Raw genomic sequence first — 9,456 nt, forward strand, 5'->3', positions numbered from 1 at the left:
TTGGTACCCTTGAAAAGTCCCAAAGATACCTCGGATACCGCGGGTTAGTTACTCCGACCTCCGTCCGCCCTATCAACAAGCAGCTTGGCGTCATCGACGTCAATCCATCACTAACCAAGAAGCTACAATACAACAAACAACGAAAACTCACATCCCAGTACGCTCCCAATGGACACCCACACCCGTCCCCGAGACTACAGTCACCGAGACCGAGACCGAGACACTCACTCGAAATCGCGCTCCCGCTCTCGCTCCCCAGACCGAAGCCACCGTCACCACCGCCGCCATAGACACGATCGTCACCATCGTGATCGCCATCATCGCAACGCTCGCGATGACCGGAAGCATAACCACGACCGTCGCGAACATCGCGGCCACCGTCCAGCGACAACAACAACCAAGCCATCAAGCGAACCGATACTCCTCCCCTTTAACGCCCGCGAACTCTCAAGACATGACCTCTCCGCCTACGAGCCCATGTTCGCAATGTATTTGGATATCCAGAAGGGAAAATGGATAGACGATATGGATGAAGAGGAAGTTAAGGGGCGCTGGAAAAGTTTTGTGCGGAAATGGTGAGCGCGCATTTGCAATACCCTGCTATAAGAGAAAAGGCAGGGGCTGATATATCAGGAACCGTGGAGAACTTGCCCGAGGATGGTACGATCCGAGTACCCTGGACAAAGCCCATGAAGGCACAGCAGAAAGCCATCGTCCTACGGCATCTTCTGCTGAGAAACGTGCATCTCTTGATTACGAAGGGGCTGGTACTGGAAAGGATAGGATGGGTGATGTTGATAGTAACGAGGATGATGAGGAAGACTACGGCCCGAATCTCCCTTCAGGACTACAAATTACCAAACCGTTATCCGGTCCAGCAATTCCTACCATGCAAGATTTGGACTTCCGGAAAGGTACGCTCTTCATTCTTTCCTCTCATTCAGACCTCCCCATACTAACGTACACTCACAGAATCCGCAACTGAAGACGCCATCGAAGCCCGACACGACGCCCGAAAACAACACCGCGCCGAAGTAAACTTGCATAAATCCGAGATGCGCCTGGTAGAAGACGAAGTCGCCCCAAGAGCCGAACCAGGAACGCATGAACGTCGGATGGAAAAACGCCAAGAAGCATCTGCTTCGAATCGTGCGTTTGCTGATTCCCGTCGGGGTGGTTCACCTGGTGTGGCAGCTCCTGAGGAGATGCTGATGGGCTCTGGTGAAAACGATTTGGCGGAAATGAAAAAGGAGCAGGAGAAAATGCAGCGGAAGAAAAATGATCGCGAAATTAGGAGGGAAGAGATTATGCGGGCGCGCGCCGCAGAGCGAGAAGAAAGAGTCCAGCAGTATCGACAAAAGGAGGAAGAAACCATCGGCTGGCTCAAAACCCTGGCAAAACAGAGGTTCGGTTGATCTCATCTCGACGGTTCATAGTTTCTTCTCATTAAGTAAGAACCCCTATGTTGCCAGTATAGAACACGGCTAAGCTGACAGAAGATCAGCCTGAACGAATATCTGTTGGATAAGTCACTGAATTTCATTTAATATACACTGCTAAAATACAAAAAGAAGCATAATAGGTATTCCGTAATCACCGATTGTCTGGCTTTCCACCCAACCATTACATAAAACTCACTGCTCATAAGTCTTGGCCATTAGTCCTATACCAATAGGTTCGCTTTCGGTACGCTCCCTGCGAAGAATAGGCCACCTCTTTGACCCCATCTTCTTTCGCGCCTTCTTTGGGTATGCAAAAATCACTTCGTTGCTTGACTGCCGCAAGATTGGGGAATCCTGTCTATTGCCATCACGACGCGTTCGCTTTGAGCCGTTCCCATTCTCCACGGAATAGCCTGTCGAACTGTCATTTCCGATGGTTGTACCAGAAGTTTCACGCATGTTTTCTGTATCAGCCAAACAATTTTCTGCGTCGGAATCGTCTGCACTTTTTCTTAGGGCTGTTCGCTGTGAAAGAGGAACGAACTCCGGCGCATCCGGCTTCAGAGGGCTTCTTCTCCAAAGTTCGTTATTGTTGCCCCTAGGTTTTTCTTTTGCGTCAGGTGACCCGGGCGTCTTGTAGGATCTCATGCGGCGCATCTTGGACACTGTAAGGATTGGCCCAGTCACTGTTACAGATCGAGAATCATCCATCTCTATTAGATCTCCCATTTCTTGAGTAGCCAGCTTTCCTTTTGCGGTTTCTTCGGTTGCTTTTTTCTCTTGCGTTGGGCCTGCACTTTCGACTATGACCGGAGGGAGTTTTTCCTTGATCTGCCGTGACAGGAGACGACGATAGTAGCCGTTTGTTCTCAATAATGATCTGTGAGAACCTTGTTCGACAATGCGGCCATGCCGAAGGACGATAACGCTGTCTGCTTTAGAGACCGCCGAAAGACGATGTCTGCGATGAAGTATCAGTATTGAAGGGTATGTATGTTCAGTAGGAGTCAGCCATACGAAGTGATGAGTATTGTTTTCCCTCTCCATAGTCGTTTGAAATTTCTTTGGATCAAGGCTTCCGTACTGCTATCCACATTACTCGTCGCGCCATCCATGAGGATGATCTTGGGGTTTTGGACCATTACTCGTGCAATTGCGAGTCGCTGAAGCTCCCCACCGGACAGTTTTACACCGTCGTCTCCGATTATGGTATGATAACCATCCCCAAGCGACACAAATCTGTCGTGAAGGGCCACAGCTTTGCATGCATCATACACCTGTCCCTCAGTAGCAGAAACGTTCCCATACGTGACATTGTTCATGATCGTATCGTGAAATAGAACTGGGTCTTGTGGTACGATACCAATACTCGAACGCAGACTCTCCAGCGAGACATGGCGAACATCTTGTCCATCAATTCTAATATTTCCTTGAAGTGGGTCGTACAAGCGCAAAAGGAGACCTAGGGTAGTCGACTTGCCACTTCCAGTCGCTCCCGCGAGAGCCACTGTCTGGCCGGCTTGAACCCGAAAACTGACCCCTTTTAGTGCTCTCTTTTGCCCCCTATATGCAAAGTGGACGTCGTCGAATTCGATAGCACCTTGGTTGCAATGTAATGGAGCTGCTGCAACATGGTTGGGAGCATTTGAAGCCCTACCGAACAGTTTGAGCAGCTCATCAACATCTGCAAGGCCTAGGAGGACGTCACGAACTCCTCTCATAAAGACCTGAAGGTGCAGACTCAGACGTGTCAAGTACATCAGCAGCATAATGAAACTGCCAAGCGATTTGACCCCCCAGCTAACTTGGAAAGCCGCCAGCACACCACCTCCCATAAACCCTGGTATGGCGATGGCCGACTGCAACACTGAATCAAAGCAAACCCATAATGAGAGCCTGGATGATGAATTCAAGTGGTCCCTGACGGCTAAGGAGTATCTTGTTTCGCCATACGGGATGCGGTCAGAATATAGCGCGGTCTGCCAGCTCGACGTCCAATCTCGGAGAATATGCTGCTCTCTGTCCATGTCATTAATAAAGCGCCTCTGCTTGCCCTGCAACTTGCGATGTATCTCTCTGGATGACCATATAGAAAGGGCCACCACTGTCGCAAGTACTAACGCCATGTAAGCGCCGTATATATAGTACAGCACGCATATGCCCACCAGAAGATCAATCGCTGTTGGAATGATATGGGAAAGAATAGCACGGAAGACATATCTGGCAGATAGTCCGCGATTGACGGATTCCCAAAGACTCTCTAGGTTTCTCTTTCTGTTAATATCACATGCCAGTGCTGTAGCTTTGTCAAAGGCAGCCTTGCTAAGTGTGGAGTACGAGTGGTTCTCGATGGCCACCCACAGATACTTCTGCACGACGGCAGGACTTTTGCTGAACTTCAAGACACAAATGAAGATAGTCATGACAATATCCCCATTAGAAAAATTTCCTGTCCAACAGGTCAGAACGGAGTCGAACAGAGAAAATATTGAAATAAGAGGGCCGTGTCTCTTAGGAGACAATCCCTTGGGCGCCTTCTCAGATGAACGTACCGTTACGAGTCAGGGCATCCGTTACTTTCCCCAGCTGTAGAGGGACGAGCACAAGGAGGACACGATCAATCAGTAAGCAGAGCCAAATCCCGAAATAACGGAGGTATGGTCGGCTACTGGGCCAAAAGAACGGTGCGAGAAACTTGTCAATCGTCAGCTTTCTTCTTTTCAGGACCGTGTATCTGGATAGCACATACTGTGATCCGGCGAGTTAAATACTTCAGGCCACCTTGATCATCTCTTCCCTGAAGATGACAAACAGGATCCCGAGAAATTGTGCCGTAGGGGTAGGCACCATCTGGATTGCGAGTCCGATCGTCTCGGAGCAAAGGAACCCGTTCTTCGTCAACAGGCCTGCAATGGATGGCAATTTTTTGCGATATGGCCATGATGCCGACGAGTAGTATAAGCGTTACCAAGCGGAATATTCGAACAACGTTGAGAATGGTCACTGACCCCAGTGAGGGTGAACGAAACGCAAGCAGAAGGGCCTCTGCAATTAGGTAGATCGCTGAACATCCTCCAAGAGGGTACCATAGAGCCTGTGACTTGTGAAACCAATTGAGGTCGAGAAGCAATATAAACCAGGAGAACGACGAGCTAAAGGAGTACATCTGGGGCCAGAGAGACCAATCAGTATCAAAACTATCGGACAACAGTCCAGGAGGATATCATTCTCACGATCTCGTCCAACGACCCCATAGCCCTTCCCGGATAGGTCAGGTAGAATAGCACGGCGGTCTCGAATACCTGTAAAGAACCAATATATCAGTCTTTAGTACCCAATCCAACTGAAGCATACCAATCCAACTTACATATGCGACAAGAATGGCAAGTACCGGCCACAAGACAGCAGCTCGAGACGGTCTTCGTCTGATCTCTTCCTGTCTGTCCCTGCGGAAAGCCAGTATGGCTGCAGAAACCAGGTAGAAGAGACCAGCAACGAGGGGGACGAAGCCATGAATGACATCGACTGCTCGAAGAGCTGGTGGCTGTGTCGAGCTGAAGTCGATCATTTTTGCCATCATTTTGGCAAACGAGTCCGTCGAGTGCAATCGATACGTTCAGTATGCGCTGCTCTGTTCAATGCAAGTAACAAGAAACCAATAAGGGATGTACGTGGACAGGAAAGCGATGCACATGTGATTATAGAGAGGAGAGAGAAAGAGATAGGATGAATGGAAAGAAGATGAGATGAAGTCCGCTGCACCGCTAAAAGGAGAAAGCACGACTAAATAGCCTGAAAGGGAAAGAACTACGTTAGAGAGATAAAACCAGAACTTTTGAAGTCTATCTATTATACTTTAAACAAGAGCAAATCAATACCTCTTTTTATGATGCTAAAAATTCCTTCCCAGGTCCAGATTGGCCACCAGCTTCATATGTTCGCTCCCATTCGCAGACTCATCTCCCAGACCGAAGAACGGCTTCACAGCAACATCCACCGTCTCCTCGAACAAACGCCCGACGACAGCTTCCTTGAGTTCCTCTCCAGTCTGCGCAAAGTCCGGATAAGCGTTCAATTCCAACAACCAAACCGTCCCGTTCTCGTCGACCATAAAGTCAACCCCGAATAACTCGAACGCGTTGGGAAGGGTTTGGAAGTGAACCATCATGCCTCTAGCCGCAGCCTCGAAGACCTCGCCCGTGATACCACAGATCTGGTCAAAGACTTTCTCTTTCCAGTCCGAACTGAGTCCAGGGACCTCAGACTCGAGCCTCCAGAATCGTCGCACGCTGCCTTCATTGGTGCTTCCGCCTTCCTGGAAACAGGTGTTGCTCAGGTGCCGGGCGAGATCGATCACTTCGTCTTCGGCCTCCCATGGGGGAGAGTATGATTTGGCGGCAAATAGGGCCAACATCTCCTTGAATACGTAGACCTTTAGGGCACCTACGGCGAGGACGTATGTGCGGATGTGGAACTTGCGGTTAAATGAGGATGGCAGGAGAAGCGGTGGGTCGATGTAAGGTTGGGCGATGAAATGGCGTAGTTGAGAGGTTACCACACCTTGGTCTCCAGATTTTCCTCCCTCCTCCTCTTCAGGCTGTTCAAGAGGAGATCCAGCATCACTCTCGATGTCAGATTCATCTACCTCCCACCCCTCGAAAATCTCACGTAATTGATCTTCGCTGTTGAACAGACGGATTCCCTGCCCACGATCACTCATTCCAGGTTTGAGAATCCACCATTCCTTTTCGGAGTCAGGCCTCTCTTCATTCTTCTCCAAGCTGTGACGCAGCTCGTAAGCCTCCAGCAATGCATCATCGAGGAACTCAGCATAGTCCAACTCAAAGTCAAAGCCAAATTTAAAGTGGTTTCGTAAGAGGCTGTCTGGGTGCTTCGAGACCCAGCTGGACACCGTGTTCGACAGATAATGCTTGCGGATAAGCGCTTTTCGGATGATGTATGCGTTGGCGAGCGACGAGGACGTATGCATCATGACATGTTCAAAGTCGAGTCGTTCGTATTCCCGGTATTGAAAGACGAGTTGGCTTCGCTTTGACAGCTCCGATAAAGAAGAAATAGACCGGCAAGTATTGCTTCCCAGGCGGCTCTGTAATGCCTGTGTCATCAATTCCTGGACGTAACCATCGTCACAGTCGACGACGCAGTGTAGGGCAGGGGAAGATCCATGATCCGGTCTACACAGTATTCACTATCAGAATTATATCCCTTTCCATAAGAACGTAACTATCAGAAAGCAAAAACCAAAGAATGAGCAGATGGAAGCGTAAAACATGTCTTGAATCATCTAGCTCTTATATAGAAACGCTTAATTCACAAAGGGTCGTAACATAATACTCGACTTCACTCGCCAGTATTTACCACTCACAGCTTAATCTCCCCTTGGATATTGGGGGTATGCATAAAGTTTGCTCTCAGAGGCGTAACACTATGGTTCGGGCCAGTTAGTAACTGTATAGGTGCTCACAATAATAAGGCAATAGAGACAAACCTTGTCATCCCCTCTCTAACAGCACGGCCATCATTTCCTGGCTTGCTCTCTTCCACACTCCTAAACACATCCCCGAAGTTCGGACTCCACTGGAAATGCTTGTGCTGAAGATTCGACCTCTTTCCAGGCACCGGATTAGGCACAGCAGGTGCTACCCCGGTTTTCTCACCTTGTTCGCGCAGTTTCCTCTCTTGCGTGTTGGGGTCCTGATCCACCACCAGAGGATCCACGGCCGTGAAACAGCTACCCGACGACCACCGGTTGTCAAGCATCTCCGTGTATACAGTCTTGCATTGACTAACACCAGGCTCCAGCGGGACGTTAATGCTGTACAGGTCCACGCCATCCACCCAGTTGTTCACCAGGTACTCGATAAGCTTGACCGAATGGCGCGACGCTTCCGCGATAACGACGGGGTCGTGGTTGCGCGAGCTGAAAGCGTAAGACAATGCGATTGACCGTTTCCCGCAGACAGCACCTTCCATCGCCGCACCGATAGTGCCACTCGACAGTGCGAATAAAGCGGTGGTATTCCGGCCGTAGTTGGGACCGGAGATGATCAGATCTATCGGACCCCGGTCTTGGAAGTAGTGGTAAAGGCCAACTTGGACGCAACTTGCCGGTGTTGAGTTGATCAATATCCATTCGTCGCCTTCACCTTCGTCGTCGTCTTCAGCGGGATCGCACCCCCGTGGCAGGTGGTGGACCGTCCCATCGTCCTCATGGAGAGTGCCGGGGCGGAAGTAGGTTGGCACCACGGAGGCACCGACAATATGGGCTTTACCGATCCATGACCGCTGTTGATGCGGGAGAATCACTGATACAATATGCCCGGCGTTCTGCAGCGTGTGGATGAGGGAATGGATGTAGGGCGACGACTGATTCGACGGCGGCCCGTCGTCGTTGGTAACCTATAAGATTGCATGGTGAGTTCTTCTATCTCTTGTTGTACACATCACGAATTGACTCTTATACTCACCAGGATATGCATTGGAGACTGTAGTTGCAAGAACTCTGAGATTCGTCAGGGGAGAAAGTTGCTGCCGAGGGGGAACTTGGAAGAATGTTGATCTTCTCCCCACCTTTTTTCTTTCCCACGTACTTACGGCGGATGAATGGGCTCCCCGCGCCGGTTATCGATAATAGAAATGCAGACACAGCAATTAAAATTAATTTTTTGCAATACATTTGGGTATCATGCTCTATTTAAAACATATGAAAAGGGATCGATACGCCATACTACAAATTCTCCTCCTTGAACAAATGACTACGACGTCTCTGTACGCCCCGGGCTTCAGCACTCTCAAAGCCAGTTCCAGTACCGACATGCTTCGTCGCATTGTCATCCCCAGCCTCACTCGTAGTAGATGAAGGCTCCTGTTTCACGTCCACTTCCAAGTCGTCTTCTGTCTCGCTTTCATCCGGTGGCTGGTCATGGCGGGATGAGGGGAATCCCGCGGGATCAGCAGATTCGTCGTCCGATTCCTCCTTGATCGGAGTACTGCCACGCTCAGTCTCCCGTGTCTCATGATCCGTGCTAAATATGTAGGCCAGCACAAGCCAGACAACGCTGGTCGACATCATGGAGATGCTCCAGAACACGAAACTGAAGATGAAAAATGAGCTGATTTTCCAATTGTACACGAACCACCTATCATCCATTCGTCAGCATGGCCAGTCATTGATGGTCACATAAACAAGCCAGCACAGTCCTTACCGTAAGCCAGTAAAGATGGCCCGAAATTCCACCTTCGCATTGTATACCTGCATCTTCTCGTCGCTATGAATCTCGACCAGAAGGGTTTCGGGCAAGTTGCGCCACCCCCGCGGGAATTCAATTTGCTCCATTATCTGCACCTCCAGGGTCTCCGCTTCCCGACGCCAGCCTGCCAGGTATAATGGCAAGTATGTGAGCTTGCTGGCCGTGTCAATGATGGGCGAGGCGTATGTCATGATAGCAGGGCGACGCGACCGTGCAATCAGCACCCGGGACGTGTCATTGGCTGAGATCGACCGGTGCGAAAAGAGGGACAAATCTAGCATGAAGTTCCCTGCGGCAAGGTTGGACGGAGTGCGCGGCATTTCGAGTTGGACGGTCACATCGTACGGTTGGAGGGTCGCCAATTCCGTCCCCAAGGGTGCAGTTCCCCAAGGTGGTCCATCACTATCAATCAAGAAGACATCAGCATATTCATCCCGGGTATAGGATCTCGGTCTGGCAAACTCCAACCTACCCAAATTGCAAATGCACCGGGCGTTGCAGCTCAACCTGCGGAATGAATTTGTAGTAGAAGACGAAGTAAGCTACTGTTGACACCCCGATCATAAACAAGGCGGTTGTGATAAAGAGAAAAATGCCCATATAGGCCTTTTGGAACTTCTTCGAGACCAGGGGCCGCAAGCGCGATGTCAACGCGTCCTGGTGGCTTGTCAGCTCCTCTGCTCTAGAGCGATAGGTGAACACGAATAACAATACCATTGCTCCCCATGAGGACAAATCCTCTT

At 50.1% G+C, this 9,456-nt stretch overlaps 4 protein-coding genes across 4 annotated transcripts; 1 reads left to right on the forward strand and 3 right to left on the reverse strand.

Moving 5' to 3' along the window:
- Positions 1 to 168: 168 nt before the first annotated feature.
- EURHEDRAFT_449806 (uncharacterized protein) lies at positions 169 to 1,415 on the forward strand (the record flags this gene model as incomplete). Its single annotated transcript, XM_040783847.1, has 3 exons — positions 169 to 575; positions 634 to 914; positions 973 to 1,415. The coding sequence occupies 3 exons, from the start codon at positions 169 to 171 to the stop codon at positions 1,413 to 1,415; spliced, it is 1,131 nt and encodes a 376-aa protein (XP_040641959.1).
- EURHEDRAFT_473121 (uncharacterized protein) lies at positions 1,373 to 4,477 on the reverse strand. The gene is made up of 4 exons (XM_040785364.1): positions 4,192 to 4,477; positions 3,995 to 4,136; positions 2,460 to 3,891; positions 1,373 to 2,403 (listed from the first exon to the last, which is right to left on the reverse strand). Exons 1-4 carry the CDS (start codon positions 4,381 to 4,383, stop codon positions 1,635 to 1,637), a joined length of 2,535 nt encoding a protein of 844 aa, XP_040641960.1. The 5' UTR covers positions 4,384 to 4,477; the 3' UTR covers positions 1,373 to 1,634.
- An 857-nt stretch (positions 4,478 to 5,334) lies between these two features.
- Positions 5,335 to 7,942, reverse strand: EURHEDRAFT_400408 (putative acid phosphatase; the record flags this gene model as incomplete). Its single annotated transcript, XM_040780011.1, has 4 exons — positions 5,335 to 6,637; positions 6,829 to 6,888; positions 6,952 to 7,862; positions 7,931 to 7,942. 4 exons carry the CDS (start codon positions 7,940 to 7,942, stop codon positions 5,335 to 5,337), a joined length of 2,286 nt encoding a protein of 761 aa, XP_040641961.1.
- A 248-nt stretch (positions 7,943 to 8,190) lies between these two features.
- Positions 8,191 to 9,430, reverse strand: EURHEDRAFT_449531 (seipin; the record flags this gene model as incomplete). Its single annotated transcript, XM_040783819.1, has 3 exons — positions 8,191 to 8,602; positions 8,669 to 9,115; positions 9,186 to 9,430. The coding sequence occupies 3 exons, from the start codon at positions 9,428 to 9,430 to the stop codon at positions 8,191 to 8,193; spliced, it is 1,104 nt and encodes a 367-aa protein (XP_040641962.1).
- Between the last annotated feature and the right edge of the window lie 26 nt (positions 9,431 to 9,456).

Source organism: Aspergillus ruber, assembly GCF_000600275.1.
Source record: "Aspergillus ruber CBS 135680 unplaced genomic scaffold scaffold00004, whole genome shotgun sequence".
In the NCBI taxonomy this organism is placed as follows: domain Eukaryota; kingdom Fungi; phylum Ascomycota; class Eurotiomycetes; order Eurotiales; family Aspergillaceae; genus Aspergillus; species Aspergillus ruber.

Bases quoted from the DNA above. Each gene is read 5' to 3' on its own strand.
- EURHEDRAFT_473121 (XM_040785364.1), bottom strand. From the start codon at position 4,383: ATGGCCATATCGCAAAAAATTGCCATCCATTGCAGGCCTGTTGACGAA. The intron at 3,892-3,994 runs GTACGTTCATCT...CCTGTTGGACAG, and splicing joins GGATGCCCTGACTCGTAACG to GAAATTTTTCTAATGGGGAT. The intron at 2,404-2,459 runs GTATGGCTGACT...ACTTCATCGCAG, and splicing joins AAAACAATACTCATCACTTC to ACATCGTCTTTCGGCGGTCT.